Source organism: Dreissena polymorpha, unplaced genomic scaffold (genome assembly GCF_020536995.1).
Source record: "Dreissena polymorpha isolate Duluth1 unplaced genomic scaffold, UMN_Dpol_1.0 chrUn051, whole genome shotgun sequence".
Taxonomy (NCBI): domain Eukaryota; kingdom Metazoa; phylum Mollusca; class Bivalvia; order Myida; family Dreissenidae; genus Dreissena; species Dreissena polymorpha.
Genome location: NW_026273365.1, coordinates 63,524 through 84,734, shown reverse-complemented (window position 1 = coordinate 84,734; position 21,211 = coordinate 63,524). Strand labels below are relative to the sequence as shown.

The 21,211-nt window shown below is 35.7% G+C and overlaps 1 protein-coding gene across 12 annotated transcripts in view; it reads right to left on the bottom strand.

Annotated features, from left to right (window-relative positions):
* LOC127863864 (uncharacterized) overlaps positions 1–21,211 on the bottom strand; it is a 143,385-nt gene that overhangs the window by 115,010 nt on the left and 7,164 nt on the right. For 3 of the 12 annotated variants that reach the window (XM_052403532.1, XM_052403531.1, XM_052403533.1), the window contains exons 2-3: positions 18,881–19,568; positions 18,488–18,646 (exon numbers count right to left, since the gene is read on the bottom strand). The exons of 2 other annotated variants lie outside the window; for them this stretch is intronic. In XM_052403532.1, the coding sequence (XP_052259492.1) occupies positions 18,488–18,646; positions 18,881–19,456 (735 nt within the window). In that variant the 5' untranslated portion in view covers positions 19,457–19,568. Of the gene's footprint in view, positions 1–1,984; positions 2,709–10,295; positions 14,324–16,441; positions 16,863–18,487; positions 18,647–18,880; positions 19,569–20,214; positions 20,693–21,211 lie in introns of those variants that run through there. 7 more of the 12 variants (XR_008041213.1, XR_008041214.1, XM_052403543.1 and 4 more) reach the window with 7 other exon arrangements.

Genomic DNA, 21,211 nt, shown 5'->3' with positions numbered 1-21,211 from the left:
GATGCTATATTCTTAATTCTTTTTCGAAAAAGAAGGAATGCAGTTGACACTTGTTCTTTGGTTTCATAACATCGTTCCTCAAAAAGTTGTAACTCTGTTGCTCTGGTCTCTTTCCTACCATTGAGTAATTAAATGGTAATTAAATTGAATGCGTTCTAATTCCCTTTTATTATTGTTCAATTTGAGTTGCAATGCTTTGAGGTTAAATTTTATTTACACTTAAATGTATCATGCATATTGCTGGGCCAAGTGTGATATTGAGCGCTCTAAAACCGGTTTAAACACCAAAAGCTTTGCATTGACCGTTCCAAGGCGGTGACCCCAGCTATATTCTTATATGTATTTATGTTGTTTTGTATTGTGCTGTTTTGCACTGTTTTGGCAACTGGTCACTTGCCTTAAATAAAGGATCAACTAATTGTATATAATGAGGATTCAATACTGCTCCAGCAGCTGGAGTTTCACTTCTTTATATTGGTAATACATATACGATTATTACCTGTATTGTGTACAATGTGATTTAGAATGTAATCGTATTGCAAACTAAATCGACGCTGTATTTTAGTTTAGTTTATAGTTTATTAAAGTCTCATCCAATATTTCCAACTTTCACATTTTGTTTTTGTGTTGAATTGTAATTGCAATTCAATTAGATTGTTGTTAATTTACAAGCCATGTTTGACTAACGACTACAAAACTGTTAACACCTATGCACTAATTACCGTACCAAGGCGGTCACCCTGATTAAATCTAATGTTGTTCTGTATGTGATGTCTTGTTTAGTTCAGGCGATTTGTCACTGGGTTTGCATTACATAAACGACTAACGAAGTATAACAAGCATTCTCTTATGTTAGTATTTCTGTGTTGTTTTTGGCTTATTTTGCAGATTTTGAACGTTGTTAATGCGTTTGAGTGATTATTGTTTCTCTTAATTAGGAGCAGTTTGTTTAGTTTTATCATTGTAGGCTTAGTTTCAACCTTAAGACAGAAGATAACGCCTATTTTATGCACCTGCTGTTTAAACGTATAGAGAATACAACAGTAGTGCAAGCGAAAGCTAATTCTAGTGGGTCCTGGGAAAACACGCAGACTTTCCAAGACAAATGGCTCAACGCACACTATATCATCAACGTTACGTTGCAGAAAGGATCCACTGTAAAGGTCAGTGACACGTGTTGTTTATTGTTTAATTGGATGTATTGACATATTTTCCGCCTTTCAAACAGGAGTGCCCGGTTAAATCTCAAATCGGAGAGTATTGTTAGGAACTTTTCAAAGGCACATAGTTATGATTGTGTCCATGAAGCAGACCCGATTGCGTATATTTACGCAGCTTGATAAGATGTAATTACGCTTAATTTAATATATTATAAATGTTAGTCGCGCTTTTGGAAAACAGAGATTCATACAATTGCGAAAAGTATTATCCAAAATAAGCATGCGTAGTCCATTCAGACTCATCTGGGATAACACTTTTGCTGTTATGGAATGGTTCGTTCAAAGAAATTCTTTTTTTTTACTAATATACAGACTAGATTGAACGTCAGAACTGCGCAGGCGTATCAGGTCGACACATTTGGCACATGCTTTCAGCGGTTAATTTCAAGTTACTGTATACCATTACTGAATCCGTATGGCTGACAAATGCTACTAAACATTTCTATGCATTTTATAAATAGATAAACTTGATATATATACGTTTTAGCAATCAAGTAACATACAAACATTTTTATTGGGTCACGACCCGTAAGAAAATTTAAACAAAAAACTAATCTCATTCTTTAGAAAGTTTGCAAACATGTACGTTGCAAAACATATGCATGGATTACTGTTATATCAAGTTGACGTATTATAGTTTAAATATTGAATGCTAGTATTTTTGGCTGAGTTCTGTCATGTCGTTCTAGCGTATTGGTGTGTTTGAAGAAGTTCGAAAACGTGAATGAGAAATAGACTCGCGTCCACGACAACAAGCGACAGTACAAGAGTTTTGTCATTTATTCACCCATTATTTTGGCGGTTATATTTTTCATTCTGTCGTGTTTGATACTTTCAAACCCGAGAACGCGAACAAAAATGAGCCGCGCTCTGTAAAAAGGGGATTTCATGCATGTGCGTAAAGTGTCATCCCAGATAAGCCTGTGCAGAACATCAGGGACGACACTTTCCGCCTTAACTGGAATTTTGCTAAGACGAGAGTTTTTTAAACGACAAATAGTATAAACGCGGAAAGTGTCTTCCCTGATAAGCCTGTGCAGACTGCACAGGCTTATTTGGGACGAAACTTTACGTACATGCATTAAATCCCCTTTTTACAGACAACGGCCCATAAACACGTAATAACGACAAAAGGCGCCTATACGATAATTATCGTACTCATAGGCATTTTGTCGTTACGGCATGTTCTCTTGTGTAAGCGACCTTCAACTCTACAAATACAACCGATTTGTATGGCCAAAATCAGCAAACCACATTACGCAGTGTATGTGATAATATTTAGTAATATATGCATTCAATTGGGATGATTAAATTACAATAATGACTTGCATACATATTTTAGATAATGCTGGATGGCCAAGAGTTGACAACATTCACAAGCGTCCTTCACCCATCTCTTGCGCGGAAAGTCAATCTTTGGTTCACCTCAAGTGCTGACTACGCCATGATCAGACGCCTAGAATTCACGAAGACGCCATGAAACGCTTTCTAAAATGGAGAAATAGTGTTGTTTGCTTGCGTTATTACATACAAGAGTATAGGCTGTGATAAGTTATTTTAATATCCCACATTTGAATTAATGAATTAATGATAATACATTTGAAAGTGTATACTTAATTCAAAAGAAATTATCAATACTCTTTGAAATGGTTTAATCAATATGCATACAAGCATCCAAATATTTTTGTATGGTACGGTTTTGTTTACATATTCTAAACAAAACATTATTTCCTTGGAACGACCACATCTTGCTAACTTAATGTTTTTTCTTGATAAATGAAGGTCAATATAAACGCTGTATCATAAACTAACCTTTGCAATTATCGACAGCTTAATATGGCGTTTTTAAGTCATGAGCCGTACAGGTTGCTTTCTTTATTCCGCTGCGATTTGCTCATCATTACTGTTTCAGTCTTTTCTTAGAATTGTCTTTCCTTTCATAACTATGTCAGTATTTATTTAGAAGTGACTTTCTTATCATAATCTATTCAGTCTTTACTTTGAAGTGACGAGCATTTCATAACTGTTTCAGTCTTTACTAATGAGTTACGTCCCTACCATAACTGTTTCAGTCTTTACTCATACGTTACGTCTCTACCATAACTGTCTCCGTCATTAATTAGAAGTGACGTGCCTATTACAAATGTTGCAGTGTTAACTTAGCTTTGTTGCACCTATCAATTTTGTATAATGCGTCAATCATCATTGAGTATGGTTTGTTCTTGCATACATGTTTCGATTACACTCACTCAGTTGAGCTGTGAATATCATCACTGTATAAAGTCATGATCTCAGTTGCGTGTGGCTTATTGAGTAATAATTGCGAAAGTGTGTAGTGGTATATGCTTATGTTGCTTCAACAATAATGTCGTCGTTTGCATTATTTTTTTTGTTTGGGTTGCGGTGACATTTTTTTCACTTTAATGTTAGCCTGGTGATCTTAGCCTTTAAGACTCATTTACACGTTGTTCGGCAAATATTTACAGTTGGTAACGCTCTTACACGTTTATCATTCATGTATATAAGTAATGCTATCGTGAAAGATGAATGTTTGTAACACGATTAAATGAATGAAATAGATTTAAAAATATCCCACTAAGTTACTTCTATGTTGTCATTTCTATCGCGAAACACGTTTATTAATCAAACCGAGCGGGAACAAAGGACACCCGTCAAGCGTTTAATGTATGAGTTCCCTAGTATAATGTCCAAGATGCGGGCTCAATGTGATGTACAAAGGCAACACGTTTATTTGTCTTTGACCTATACGCATTCATATTTAATTCATCCGAGATAATTACAAACTCGTAGACCAACTTCTTTCCGGTAACCAGAATGAAATAAAAAAAACAACAAAACACACTGTTTTGTAACTTACTGCCGCGCACTAATTGAGAGCGAATACATAACAATAAATAACAAGTAACAATTCCTTATATAACATATCAGTCAAATATATAGCAAAGTCGAATTGGAATGAATGACCATTCATCATATGGCTGAACCATTTTATCAAGCACCGCCCTATTAATGTGATATCATAACGTTCTAATTGACTGAACGTCGTTGTTTAAGATAAGTGCTCATCGAATACTGCAATGATTGAATCAATAGACTCTTACACATGAGGCAAAATCATATCTTCTAAGAGAATTGAGGCAATGTATTCGAAGAAATGAGTAATTCCTCCCTCACAAAATCATGTCTCATCTAAAACATACATAAATTTGTCAGAAAATGAAACCAGTCAATTGCATCATATCTAATCAGAAAATGTAAAATAGAAAAAGGCGTCTTATGTCTTCAGGAAATTGGTGGAAGGAATATCTTAACATAAAAACAAGTCATATCTCATAAACAATGGTGTCATGTCTCATCAGAATAGACTACGTATGCTTAATAAAACTGAAATTATAGTTCTTCAGACAATTAAAACAATTTATTTTCGTGTTTGTTTTACGTAACATTGATGTCATGTTTTATCGTTAAATTGACAAAAACGTTCCCGATAGCACAAAATCACGTTCCCGTTTGACACAACTGCACGGCGAGGTCCCCCGAATGATATCGTATTAAATTTTCAAACGGCGTGTAGGGATGGGGTTAAGTTACGTCATGTGCATTTAACGGACAATGACTTACTGAAATGATATTTAAAGAGCTTAAGAATGGTATCAATTATTCCTTGTAAAAATATTATCTGTCAAATAAATAACCTAATAGTTGGCAAAAGCTCTGTTTTACCAGTATGGACTGCACATGCTAATCTTGAACGATACTTTACGCACATGCTAAAAGCTCTTTTTTACCATGGACTGCACATGTTAATCTTGAACGATAATTTGCGCACATGCGCAAAGCTCTGTTTTACCATATGGAATGCACATGCTAATCTTGAATGATACTTTACGAACATGCTAAAAGCTCTGTTTTACCATGGACTGCACATGCTTATCTTGAACGTTACTTTACGCACATGCTCAAAGCTCTGTTTAACCATATGGACTGCACATACTGATCTTGAATGATACTTTACGCACATGCTCAAAGCTCTGTTTAACCATATGGACTGCACATACTGATCTTGAACGTTACTTTACACACATGCTCAAAGCTCTGTTTAACCATATGGACTGCACATACTGATCTTGAACGATACTTTACACACATGCTCAAAGCTCTGTTTTACCATGGACTGCACATGCTTATCTTGAACGTTACTTTACGCACATGCTCAAAGCTCTGTTTAACCATATGGACTGCACATACTGATCTTGAATGATACTTTACGCACATGCTCAAAGCTCTGTTTAACCATATGGACTGCACATACTGATCTTGAACGTTACTTTACACACATGCTCAAAGCTCTGTTTAACCATATGGACTGCACATACTGATCTTGAATGATACTTTACGCACATGCTCAAAGCTCTGTTTTACCATGGACTGCACATGCTTATCTTGAACGTTACTTTACGCACATGCTCAAAGCTCTGTTTTACCATGGACTGCACATGCTAATCTTGAATGATACTTTACGCACATGCTCAACGCTCTGTTTTACCATATGGACTGCACATACTGTTATTGAACGATACTTTGCGCACATGCTTATCTTTAACGATACTTTACGCACATGCTTAAAGCTCTATTTTACCAGAGCGTGGCTGTAATGAAATTTTTTTAAGGTAACCAAATTATTTCAAATTGTTAATTACATGCAACCATGTGGCAATAAAGATGGTTAAAAGGAAAAAAATGTTTCAAAATTTCAACTACATGCTGTTTAGTGGTGATAAAGATGGCTAAAGTTAACTTACATGTTTAACTGCATTCAGTTTTGTGGCAGTACAGATGCTTATTATGGCCATTTAATTTCAAACCTTTAACTGCAGGCAGTTGTATGGCAATAAAAGTGGCATTAGTTGAATCTTTACATGAAAGTTAGACCTATTCTTTGTGTACAACCATCAGCTTTAAAACAAAAACATAAGATCATATTATTTTGCGTATAAATGAAAAGTTTTTTGAAATTTTATTTTCTACGTATACATCAATTTTATTTCAATCGCGTACCAGTTGACATGGTTTCTACAGCTTTATGATTTAATATAAAGAAACTCGCGATGTCGTTTATAATTGTGGTTGACATTTTCCAAAACCTTAATACTGCTACTGCATGTACATCGCGTGGCTGTTTGTTAGGTTAAGGTCAAATGAATTGACGACATGTAGGCAATTTACCTCGCTTAAATATGTCTGGGTATTTTACAACGGAGTTGAACTAAAATATTACGTTTTTTAGTGTTTTTAACTTTAAGATTATATAAATTTAATGCAATGTGAATAAATGTGAATATCTGTCTCAAATGAAACCGGCGATATTGCTTAGTAGTTTTCTTTAATAATGTTGACTGAACTCGAACAAACCGATGTGTGTAAGTGTTTTCTGAAGAACTTTGTATGGGTGATAAAAATTGTCTGTGACTTAAACTCAATATGGCAGCAAACACGACTGGACAAAAAAATGAACATGGTGATTTAAATTCATACAAAAAAAATGTTTGTTGTTTTGAGCAAAATCCAGTAGAAGATTGCCTTTATATTCCAGTTAGTAGAACGAGTGCCAAAGGAGGAGTTACAGAGGAGTTTCTTATCAACTCAAACACTATCGGCCGGGATACAATTTAGAATCATGTCTGATGTAAGGATACACATTAAGTCATTTGAAAATGACAGCCATCTTTGTTTTTAGTATTTTGCTTTCATTACACAATAGGTTCAGTTTGAACAATAAACTCTGGCGTGTGTAAATTTAGAATCATTATTAAATTTTAATCGATGTATATGGCGATTTTTGTATTACTTTTGCATTAATTGTTGCGGGCTACTTTGCGTCTCTAACCCACAAGTGATAAATAAATTTTATACAATTTTTAGCGAGGTTCGATTAAGTTATTTCAATATGTTTTGACTATTGCATTTAATAATGCAAAGCTAATATTTTGATTGTCACACGAAAAATGTGTTTTCATATTGTAGGATAATTAGAATACCGTGATAGTGTCATTGAATTTATCCTACTTGTCTCAGAAGCTTCGTCGTGTTAACCTGTCTTCAACTATTCGGGTAAATTAAAGTACACAATGACACTAACATGGTATTTTATATGAAAATATATACATGCCCGTGTTTATATTCTTGACGGCATATTATTATAGACGTGTGTTAAAAGCAAGCACGTTTTTTCAACCCGTTAACATATATTGATTCATTGAAGAGGAAGCAATGCTCAGTCGGTTTATAAATTAAGATACAAGTCCATAAATGTAGTATTATATACCCTTGTCCCAAATAAGAGCAGTCATTTTCAAGTTAATGTATTGGCACACGAGGTTGATATCAGTTTTCATATATATCGACATAATAGTCATTTTACGAATTATAATCTCATATTTTTAGATGATTATAAAATAAATAATATATAACCATATTATCCCTTCTGTCTCAGTGAAGTCTTCTATATTCTGCCTCTTAATTGCATACCCAAAACCACTTATGAACAACGGGTTGTCCAACCAGCTTGAATTCGAAGAGCGGCGCTTCGTTGTACCACAGACAGAACACCGAAAATCTGGTATATCAAAATCCTGGTTCAATCTACCACTAAGCATCAACTACCAATAAATATTCTTGTCAGAAACTTGTGCGTTTTCAATGACGTATAATCACGCATAGCGCTGCCTCAAACAGTGCTGCGAAGCCGATCGCTTTGAAACCGAACATTTTACTGCACTCTCAAATCTTACCATAAAATATATGTTATATCTGCAACAAGCGGTTATTGCTGCACAAGTTATTGCAGATAATATATAGTTTTATAAGCAATATTCCAGTATTTATTACATTGACAATGATACACATGTTAAACATCCACTAAGTAACACTATTTGAGGTTTGAACAGTTGCTTACAATGTATTCAGTACAAAATGGCCACACAATTAACAAAAACTATTTCGATTTATTGGCTAACAATGTCTTTTTCATTGATTAAGTCTCGATTATATGATTAAATGTGTTAATTTAGTTATCATGTTTTGAATATTCAGTATAACAGCTGTACCACAGAGGCGTGAGTTTAACACACCTTTAGAAGACCACTTTACAACCACCACTTACTCTAGAAAAACAGGGCTTAAAACCACACACCTTGAAATGAAATACATGTTTGTCAATACATATAGATGCAATTTGATGGTGTGCAAAATTGTAATTAAATCTATAACCTAGTTAGCAAGTAATTTATTATTTTTTTTAATTTTAAAACCGAAAGTAAGATTTCTATACGTATAAGTCCATTTCGACAAACGCGATTATTTTTTAGTTTTAAAGCGCAAAAAGACGGATGTCAACCTTGTAACCACCAGATATATTCTTATTGGCATTGATATAATTAAATCTATAGCCTAGTTAGCAAGTAATTTATTATTATTTTTAAATTTTAAAACCGAAAGTAGGATTTCTATACGTATACGTCGATTTCGAAAAACGCGATTATTTTCAAGTTTTAAAGCATAAAAAAGACGGATTACTACCTTATGACCACCAGATATATTTTAATTGGCATAGATAAAATATGATTATTATTTATACTTAAATTTACTATGCCAACTAAGTTGTGTGGCTTTAATGCATTTGCGTAAATCGTCTTCCCAGATTATCCTTTTCAGTCCACACATGCTTGCCAGTGACAACCCATAACGCTTTTATATGATATTTCGATTAAAAAGTCTCTACTTTGCAAAAAATGAGTTTTGGCAAAAAGTGTTGTGTCGTATTAGCCTGTGCGACTGCAAAGGCTAATCTGGAACGACCCTTTACCCACATGCATACATAAACCCCGCATACATATTGTAAAGATTAACATTCCAAAAAGTAATATTAAGAGCGAGCCAAGAATAACATATCTGGAGTGGTTAAAAAGTTTTCGCAGGTTCCACTTTATTTCCTAGATTTCGGACGCACTTGACCCATATTTGAAATTGTTCAAGACATTTTCAAGATAAACATTATTAATATGTTTCATCAAGATTGATCATGAATATTTCCGCGAGAGTGATAACATTTTTTTTTAGATATGACCTCGTGCCCTTGTTCTTTTCACACTTGACCTATATAAAAATTATGGCTTGATATTGCCAAAATAAAAATTCTAACACATAACATTAATATTAACTAATAAATTAGGCCAGTATAGTTTGTTACAAATAAGTTTAAAGATTTGACCTGGTGACAAAGTTATTTATGCAAGATTCAAACTCAACCTAGAAAATGTAAAAATACACCTTCTGTCGAAGTTTCATCAATATTGATTCCATTATGTATTTTTTCGAGACTGTTTTCCTAAGAGTAGACATAATGCCATATTTTTTAAATGCAGGTGACACAGATTAGAACTGGATGTAGAAAATGTCATGATCAATATTATGGTACATTAAAGATTGAGCAGTACATGTGGCCGTTAGAGTGGAAGTTTTATTATACAATCGGCCCTGGTGAAAACTTGCCTTGATTCAAATTGGCGTACAAATTTTCAAGATAAACAATATGAAAAAGTTGCATCAATATTTAGTAAAAATGTGTTGTCTTAAGAGTGGCAACAATGTGTTTCTAAGATTGACCTGACAACTGTGTTGTTGAAAGCACGTGCACAAGACTCAAACTCTTCAAAGTAATTGTCAAGATAAACATTCTGACAAAGTTTCATCAATAATTGATAAAAACCGTAACCACTTCAGTAATATCTTAGCTTAAAGTTAAAGACAATGCACATTGGGCATGAGATAATCACGAAGTGCTGAAGGTTAGTTAAAAATCAATGTTGATGAACTCTTGATATTGATATAAAATCTGCATGTTTGACTTTTCCATCGTTTAAATACAGCTTGTTCTGTATAAAGAACCAATAATATGCATAGGGGGTCTATAGTAAATCGGTAGACGTCATCCTTCTCAAGGTGCGTGTTATCTTGTCTTAACAAACCTTTCAACTATAACAGAAACTGTACAAATAACAAGGAACAAAACATCTTTTAATACGAAACAATCGTTTATGTAAACAATAACTTATAGTTTACAATTATTTCAACACTTCAGATCCTGATATCTTGTTTGAACAAGCGTTCCAACTAAAACAGAACAGTACACCTAAGAAGAAACACAAACAACTTCTTACACGGAATATCGTTTATGTAAACAATAATTTATAGTTTAAATTATTTCAACACTTATTTCATCAGATCCTGCTTCACGCTACACAAAAACCTTTGGCTATCAAATGTGCATACACTATATATATATATATATATATATATGTGTTTGTGGGGGGGTGTGCGTGTGTGTGTGTTTTTATAATCAATAGCAGTTAGAGAATTTTACCATTTCATATTGAGGAGTATGTAAATACCTATTTTATATAACTGTATTACAAATCCTCAAGTAAGGTAAACATATCACTTCAATGACTTTTAAACTATACAGCTAAATAATAGCAACACAAAGCCCTGGATTATACACCAGTTGGAAATTTAAAGAATACATTATTATTTAAAATAATAACTACTACTACTTACGTTTTGCGCAAGCAGCGTTTCACGTGGTTAATATTTTATGATTGTTTAAAAACATTCCAAACTGTTACATTTAATATCCACCATATTGACTGTCCTCAGCTGTGAAAGTCTGCGAAAGGCTTTCGGTTGTAGCGCGACTCCTACACCACGAAGATCAATAGTCACCAGGTTGCGACATGATGATATGTCAAACCCTTCTCACTCACATCCCTCTAACTTTAACATGTTCAGCTGCGCGAGTCCATTAAAGGCATTCGGTTGTAGCGTGATTCGATTGCCATAAAGCTTTATTATTTTCAGATTATGACATGATGATAAGTCGAGTCCTTTACACTCACAGTCCCGCAACTCTATTAACTCTAGTTGCGCAAGTCCATTAAAGGCATTCGGCTTTAGCGTGATTGGTTTGCCACGCAGATCTATTGTGTCCAGATTATGACATGATGATAAGTCGAGTCCTTTACACTCACAGTCCCGCAACTTTATTAACCATAGTTTCGCAAGTCCATTAAAGGCATTCGGCTGTACCGTGATTTGTTTGCCATAAAGCTTTATTATTTCCAGATTATGACATGATGATAAGTCGAGTCCTTTACACTCACAGTCCCGCAACTTTATTAACTCTAGTTGCGCAAGTCCATTAAAGGCATTCGGCTTTAGCGTGATTGGTTTGCCACTAAGATCTATTATTTCCAGATTATGACATGATGATAAGTCGAGTCCTTTACACTCACATCCAGACAACGTTAATGTCTTCAGCTGCGCAAGTCCATTTAAGTCATTCGGTTGTAGCGTGATTCCTTCACCACTAAGATCTATTATTTCCAGATTATGACATGATGAAAAGTCGAGTCCTTTACACTCACATCCAGACAACGTTAATTTCTCCAGTTGCGCAAGTCCATTAAAGGCATTCGGTTGTAGCGTGATTCTTTCACCACTAAGATCTTTTATTTCCAGATTATGACATGATGATAAGTCGAGTCCTATACACTCACAGACCCGCAACTTTATTACCTTTAGTTGCGCATGTCCATTAAAGGCATTCGGTTGTAGCGTGATTCGATTGCCATAAAGCTTTATTATTTTCAGATTATGACATGATGATAAGTCGAGTCCTTTACACTCACAGTCCCGCAACTCTATTATCTCTAGTTGCGCAAGTCCATTAAAGGCATTCGGCTTTAGCGTGATTGGTTTGCCACTAAGATCTATTATTTCCAGATTATGACATGGTGATAAGTCGAGTCCTTTACATTCACATCCAGACAACGTTAATGTCTTCAGCTGCGCAAGTCCATTAAAGTCATTCGGTTGTAGCGTGATTCCTTCACCACTAAGATCTATTATTTCCAGATTATGACATGATGAAAAGTCGAGTCCTTTACACTCACATCCAGACAACGTTAATGTCTTCAGTTGCGCAAACCGATTAAAGGCATTCGGCTGTAGCGTGATTCGATTGCCACGAAGCCTTATTTTTTCAATATTATGACATGATGATAAGTCGAACGTGAAACAAATGTCCAAAAGCTCTATTATTTCCAGATTATGGCAAGATGATAATTCCAACCCTTTACACTCACATTTACACAACGATAATTCCTTCAGTTGCGTAAGTCCCTTGAAGGCATTCGGCTGTAGCGTGATTCCTTCACCCCAAAGCTCTATTATTTCCAGATTATGAAATGATGATAAGTAGAGTCCTTTACACTCACATCCAGACAACGTTAATGTCTTCAGTTGCGCAAGTCCATTAAAGGCATTCGGCTGTAGCGTGATTCCTTTACTCGAAAGCCCTATTTTTTCCAGATTATGACATGATGATAAGTCGAGTCCTTTACACTCACAGGCCCACAACTTTATTACCTTCAGTTGCGCAAGCCCATGAAGGACGTTCGGTGGTAGTAATATGTTCCGTGATATTTCAAGAAGCTTAGCGTTGGACTTGTTCATTTGCAAGATGTGAAGAAAAGCGTTGTCATCAACACTACTCAAATTACCAATAACTAAATGGCTGAGTTTAAGATCAATATCATTTGGATTCTGGACATTTGCTTGCGCTTCGATAAATCCCGCTATGTATGTGGACAACCAAAAATTGCTATACCTAGTGCTGTCTATAATTCGCGAAAATTCATTTGCTAATAAAATGTTTAAACCGCACAAAAAAATAAATATCTGATTTCCAAACATCGCGTTCGAATCATCGGCAAAAAATCTAAAAACGACCCGAAGAGTTGCACTGTTTTCTGCTATATGAACAGCAGCTAGAAACTCCTGAACACTTTTATGAATAAATGAACACGTGGATGTTTGATATGTTCTACTGACACATTTTCTTTCCGTTATAATACCGGTCTTAAGGGCAATGTATTTCTGTTCATCTGTCAGGCAGTGTGACAATTGTCGATCGCTTATAACTAGGGATTGTTCCCGATCTGCTGAAAACAACATAAAAAATGCTGCTTTGGCAATGGCTTGCAGATGTTCAAAATTGTGTTGAAGGTAACGTGTGTTTTGGAAGCACACGAATGGTGGCTGAACAAAAAAGCTAATCTTTTCACTCGCTTTTTTAAAAAGAGCGTCAACTAAAACAGTGTATATATCGCACCGTGACCCTGTCAATCGTGTTCCGTCGACCCAAGAACTAACAATTAGCGAGAGCAACATTGGAGACAACAATAAAGCATGTAGTTTATTTTCTGATACATATTGTTTAAACTCTTTTAATGTATTGCACCCAAAGCTATCAAGGAGTGATTTGCACAGTTCATATGGATCACGGACACCTTTCAGTTCAAATAGGCTGTCAATTTGAGAATTCTTGATGAGTTCATCAGTCAATTTCCATGGCCTTGATGTAGTAAAAACTGTACACTGGCTGTAACAGGAAAGCATGATAGGCTGAGCTAGTTTCCCTTGCAGATCCTTCCACTCGTCTAACCCGTCTTGTACCACCAAACACAATTCATGTCGCATGATTTTATTTAGCAAAGCATACGCGTCATTTCGTTCTGTATCAGTATAAACCATGTCGATAATCTGTTCTTTGATCATATTAGTGACATCGCGTTCACAAACAGAATCTCTCAAAGTAATTAATAATGCAAGTTTAAATTCTTGCAACGTGTTCAAGTCAACAAACGTTTTAGAAGATGTTAATTCATCTCCTTGATTACACCAGTCCAATACCAGTTTAGAAGCAAACGTTGACTTTCCCATGCCAGCTTCGCCTTGTAAAAATATGCACTTGTTCATTTTTTCATTTTCACCCGTACATAATATTTCTTTGTAAGTTGTAATTGGAATTTCGGTTTTATTCCCGCCGCTGCTTTCAACTACTCGGCATATTGCGGGCGCTGCATAGATCTTACTTAGGGATTCGTCGCCACTTGGCAATAATGTTGATATAGACACGTGACTCAGCTTGCGCTTGTAATGATGTTTCAATCGCCCAACAAAATCTGAAATACATATGACATATTTAAAAATTATAAGTAGTAAAATAGCCGATATAAGAGAAGAAGTACTTGTAGTTGAAGTTGAAATAGCAGCAGCAATAAGAGCAGAAGTACAAGATGTAGTAGTGGTAGTAGATAAATATGGAGAAGCAAAGGAAGAAGTAGTAGTAGCGTGAGCAGTATAAATAGTATATGAAGTAATAGAAGTAGTAGTAGTAGTAGTAGTAGTAGTTGTAGTAGTAGTAGTAGTAGTAGTAGTAGTAATAGTGGTAGGAGAAGAGGTAGAAGTACTAGTAGTAGTAGTAGTAGTAGTAGTAGTAGTAGTAGTAGTAGTAGTAGTAGTAGTAGTAGTAGTAGTAGTAGTAGTAGTAGTAGTAGTATAAGTAGAAGAAGTAGTAGTAGTAGTAGTAGTAGTAGTAGTAGTAGTAGTAGTAGTAGTAGTAGTAGTAGTAGTAGTAGTAGTAGTTTTGGTTGTTGTTCTACAGCAGGTGGGTAAGACATGGTAACAGAGTCAGTATCAGTACAAAGGGTGCACCAGACATGGTTGTAGGTAGTCAGTGTCAGTACAACGGGTGAGTCACACGTGGTAGTAGGAAGTCAGTGTCAGTACAGCACGTGTTCCAGACATGGTAGTAGGGAGGAGTCATTGTCAGTACAACGGGTGAGTCAGACATGGTAGTAGGAAGTCAGTGTCAGTACAGCATGTGGGCCAGACATGGTAGTAGGCAGTCAGTGTCAGTACAACAGGTGGGCCAGACATGGTAGTAGGAAGTCAGTTTCAGTACAGCAGGTGGGTCAGATATGGTAGCAGAGTCAGTATCAGTACAAAGGATGTACCAAACATGGTAGAAGAGAGTCATTTACAGTACAGCAGGTGGGCCAGACATGGTAGCAGAGAGTCAGTATCAGTACAATGCGTGTGCCAGGCATGGTTGTAGGATGTCAGTGTCAGTACAGCAGGTGTGCCAGACATGGTAGAAGAGTCAGTATCAGTTCAAAGGGTGTACCAGACATGGAAATAGGAAGTCAGTTTCAGTGCAAAGGGTGTTCCAGACAATGTAGTAGGAAGTCAGTGTCAGTACAGCAGGTGGGCCAGACATGGTAGCAGAGTCAGTATCAGTACAAAGGGTGTACCAGACAGGTAAAAGAAAGTCAGTATCAGTGCAAAGGGTGTATCAGACATGACAGCAGAAAGTCAGTATCAGTACAGCGGATGTGCCTGATATGGTTGTAGGAAGTCAGTGTCAATACAGCATGTGGACCAGACATCGTAGAAGAGTCAGTATCAGTACAATGGGTGTGCCAGGCATTGTAGTTGAAAGTCAGTGTCAGTAGAGTAGGCGGGCCAGACTTGATACCAGAGTCAGTATCAGTAAAAGGAGCGTGCCAGGCATGTAAGTAGGAGGTCAGTGTCAGTGAAACAGGCGGGCCGGACATGGTAGTAGTGAGTCATTGTATATATAGCAGGTGGGCCAGACATGGTAGTAGTGAGTCATTGTATGTACAGCAGGTGGGCTAAACATGGTAGCAGAGTCAGTATAAGTACAACGGGTGTGCCAGGCATGGTAATATGGAGTCTGTGTCAGTACAACAGATGCGCCAGACAGGGTAGTAGGAAGTCAGTATCAGTACAACAGGTGCGCCAGACATGGTAGTAGGAAGTCAGTATCAGTACAACAATTGCGCCAGACATGGTAGTAGGAAGTCAGTGTAGGTTCAACGGGTGTGTCAGGCATGGTAGTAGGAAGTCATTGTCAGTACAGCAGGTTACCAGGCATGGTAGTATTGAATAGAAAGTAGGTATCACTACAACGGATATGTCAGACATGTCATATGTACATTTGTGTATGACTACTAATATCACATCATTCTTGATAACTCAAATGACATCCAGGTTAAAAATTTCTTAGGCAAACGTCAGATGCATGTACCTTGCATTGTTTGTGCTTAGATGCTACATGTATCATGAAACAGATCTGGTCGGAGAAATTCATTAATTAAATCAATAGGGGGCACACCTCTTGATTCTTCAATTGCAAATCGGTAACCACCCTATATCCTAAACTTTATTTGTGGGGGTATAATAAAGACATATTCTATTAAATATATCAATAGTTTTACCTTCGACTTCATGTTCATAGTCGCTTTCTTGCTTTGACGAGTTAGCTCCTTGAATATATTGTATGGACTTCTGTGTAAGTGTGTTCACATGTTCCGTTAAGTTTCTTTTACTTTCTTCTGTACATGTGAGAGCATGTTCATTAATGAGTCTTTTACTTTCTACTGTGCACGTATTTGCATGTTCTGTAATATTTGCTTTTCTTACTTCTGTAAAATTGTTTGCCTCCTCAGTAAAGTTTTTTGTATATTTTTTTATAAGTGTTTCAGCGTGCTCATCTAGTTTTATCTTCAGTTGTTCCATGTAGGATTCCATTTGTGACTTGCACTCCTTGGACAAATTTTCAGCCTTTCCTAAAGTCTCGTGTGCATCTTTCAGCAATTGACTCATTTCCGCCAAAGAAATAGTGCTCTCTTTTCGTAACTAGAAAAATAAATTGTGAAATAAAAGATACTAACTTAATTTATACAATGTCATATACTACTACTACTACTACTACTACTACTACTACTACTACTACTAACTACTAACTACTAACTACTACTACTACTACTACTACTACTACTACTACTACTACTACTTCTACTTCTACTACTACTACTACTACTAATAATAATAATAATAATACTAAAACTACTACTTCTACTACTACTACTACTAATACTACCATTACTACTACAAAAGCTAGTGATATGGTCAATAGTTTTTATTATTTTTCTCTTTCTTGTTTGTTTCGACGCCACTTTGAAGAATTATGCGCAAACAGTACAGAAAGCGTGTTCTTGAACAAAAACACCCGCCCGTGGTGTGCACTTTTCCCGAAGTTTTTTTTTCGCGGGGGTGGACACGCTATTGCCCCCGGTGTTGGAAGAATACCCGCTAACACCGCGATCGCACGCTATCGTTACTAAGAACACTCGTGATCATCGCAGGGTTGCGCGTTCTTTAACCCTTTCTTACATCATGCACATAGATACGTACATGTATCATCCAGACTCTATCTATTCCCCCATAACATACGTATTATCACGACTCTATCGATTACCGCATTCTTACTACTTTTAACGACTCTATCGATTACCTCATAATTCCGTATAATCACGACTCCCATTATCAAGATCAAAATCTTGCTTTAATGAACGATTAATGTGTTAAAGAATTGCATACACTTATTCGGCCGCCATTTTTCTAAAATGTAGAGTGAACATCCGGTTTCTTTTTAAAATAACGATGTAATTGATGTCCAATCGATACAGGTGTATTACAATTGAACATGTGTAAATTACGTTCCGGGATGTGCGCGCATCGGGTACTTCGTTATGTTTTTAATTAACGGCAAATCTACAAGCGTATTTAATTTTAGAAGCGTTTTCAGAAAATGTATTTATAATATTTTGAAAAAAAACGGACGATTGTTTAAAAGAAAATAAACATATTTATACGACTATAATATGTGTGGGGTTTAGATCAATTTAATTCTCATTAGTCTTATTTCCATAAGTTTTATCGAGTTCATTTTCAGTTTAATAATAATGATATTTTTTTTTTCTGCAATGTAAAATATGGTTTTGCTACGTGACCTACTTGCAATTTGTTTACAAATACGCAGAGAATTTAAACGGTTGATGCAGTTCTTTTCGAAATTATATTTATAACTATAATTAACGACTGTATACATTTTTTTAAAACTACATGCATTTGTAAGTCGGACACGGTGAACACCGCGAAATATAATGTCCGTCTTCGTGGTTTCGCGGTGTTAGTATTTTGTCCAGCGGCCACCGTGACGGCTGACCCGAACATCCATATCGGAGGTCATGTTGGGGGTGGACACAGTGAGGTGATTACCGCGAGGTGTTGCGTTTGTTCAAGTACACGCTTTCTGTACTGTACTTGCCAGCTGTTCAATATGCAGAAAAAAAGTTTGAACTTATCATTTAACCACATCAACATTACATTGCCAACTTTTTTTTGTAATATCGCGTTCGCTTTTTAAATACCGAGTTCACTTTATACAAACTCAAATTCATAACAAAAATATATGTTACCAGATTCAACTTGCTGACCGCATCTTGTGCGCTACTGTCGTTTGCTAGTGTCTTTGAATCCTTGAGCAATGTTTCTAGTGTATTAAAATAATCGTTGAGGTCAGAGTCTGTTACTTCACACGATGAAGAATGTCGGACAGCTTTGCCAATGTCACGTGCCTGTAAAACGTGATTTAAAATAAGGAAACATATGCATAATATGTATATATGCATATGGAATTACTATGGCATGTATAGTGCACAAAAGAACAAGATATAATAGTTTGAAAATACTAAAAAGGCATATTTTGAATTAATTTAATCATGGAGCTATCGTTTTTTATTATGCATATTATTTACATACACAAAATGTGTGTTCTCTTAAAAGTAATGCATGCTATGTAAAGCAGTTACCTTTGTTAAAAGACACGGCCCAAACGACATGGGAGCTATGCTAAATGACATCAGGTTATCAAAGTGTTTACAGTTCAAAATTACACTAATGACACCGTTGAAATCTGTATCCCGAATAGACGTCACTCCACTATATCCATCTGTGGGCATAAAACATTTACCAATTTGCCAGTGATTGCACGCCCATTGCTCAGCACTAGTGTTTTTCCACGAGGGTCCATAGAACCGATGATCGTTCTTAATATGGTCACGAACTGCCTCGCAAATGCTAAGTGGACAAGGTCGATGCCGTCTGCTAGGTGTGTCATGCATGGATTTACATGATTTCCTCCCGCGTTTCTTGCATACCCCTTGTGTGGGGCATGGTAATATATTAGCAGTAAAGCAGCTTGTACATGTTGTATTCGCCGACGGACCTAATGTTGACGTGATGTTTTGATATATTCCTGTCTGAAACTGTTTTACTTCTCTGTCAACGAACTCATGCAACCCATCTTTTGTGATGTTCAATGCCAGCCATGCCTTCAACCAGTTCGTCATTTCTTGGACGCCGAAAACATCCCCAAGTCTCGCCATTGTTCACGTATTATTCTCCAACCAATTCATACAAACAATGCTTGCAGACACGTTGAATTCCTGAAGGCCATTGTAATTTCAAGTTCAATATCATATATGAATCATTTCAGACCTGAAAACATACGAAAAATAAAGAATAGTGACAGTATATTGCACTACATGTATATTTTATAAAACACAGTGTACATTATTATGTTATCGTTTGTTGGTTGAAAAAAAGAATCATGCTTGTCATGTTTTTGTGAAACTAGCTGGCTTAAATCGAGCCCATGTATATGCATTATTATAATATTCCTAACAATAAGGTTCCATGTCCTGACGGTTTGTCCCGCATAGTGATTAGAAATTTTAAGTCCTATATAAATATTGTAAGCATGAACTCTCGCGAACAGATCAAAATGTTAAAGTACATTCAATGACGATGAGAATTCTAAAATATGTCGAAACATTTTGAAGAATCATCAAACATGTACGCGATGTTCATTGTATATAATTGCTTTTTAACAACGTTTAACAAAAGTGCGTATTGTTTGGACACGTTTTATAAATTCATTGAAGAATCATAGCAGATCCTAATTGTGAAAATTTCTCTCGATTTTAAAAACGTTTAACAATACGTATATTGTCATTAACTGTTTTGTTTGCATGAATCTGCAGATGCATTTAATATGCAATATTGCCATTACTACTAAATAGCGTGTAAAGTAAAAGTATATTGCATAAAACTATTTTTTAAAATAAGTAGTAAATTGTCATACACGTAAAACGTTGCAGTTTCATGTCGGTTTTCCGTATGTCGCTCTCCGCATTTTGCGCGAAAATCGATGCATGTAAGGTGCAGGTAAGTGCTATATCTGCATTTACGTTTTTAATGTTAATCCTTATGTCGTGGATTTAAAGAGCAATGCGTATAATTTATCAATAATATATCCGTTTAAATGTGTGAAAAGGGCTTCCTTATCAACAACATCTATATACGAATGAACTATCTTAACGAACAAAACTCGTATAACCATTGAAATAAACGCTTAACAATGTAATCCACAATAGTAAATACCGTCGACTTGTCTTTCAACATCAATGTTGAAATATGTAAATTTAATAAACAACATATAGTTTTGCAAACAAACAACATTAAACTGAACTTAGCAGCTTTAAACTATAGGATTGTTATAATGTCAAGGCGGATATCCCTGATTAGATATAATTCAGTATGCAATTCATACATGCACAGACATATTGATCTAGACTCAAGAGAATTCTAATTTCTAATTTTGCAATTCTAATTAAATGTTTGATGCTGTCTTAAATGTCTAACATTTATGATTGTTAAAAATTAGACGTTTTTATATAAATTCAAACATATAAAACTATTTTACTTTTCTCACATTTTTCCACTTTTTCAGTTAACGCCTCCCAAAGTTAAGGGGACAATATGGAGCGAAAAGTCATAGCTCTTAGTCGTAATGTATGGTGGACAAACCAGTTATCAAACACCTAAGAACTTACCTTAAATTACATTAAAATTGAAACTCTTAAAATGACAAAAACATTTTGTTTTAACAAATGACTAACAGTTCAATCTTTGAATAAGTTATCTGTTAAGTTTTCCAGCAAATATCCTTCAAGAATTCATAACCATTGTTCCCTGATTATTTTCACTCTAGCAGACAAAACAAAATGATGGATGCTGTTAACATGACCTATTACCGGACACTTCATAAATACTACTCCGGTATATACAAAGTAACATAA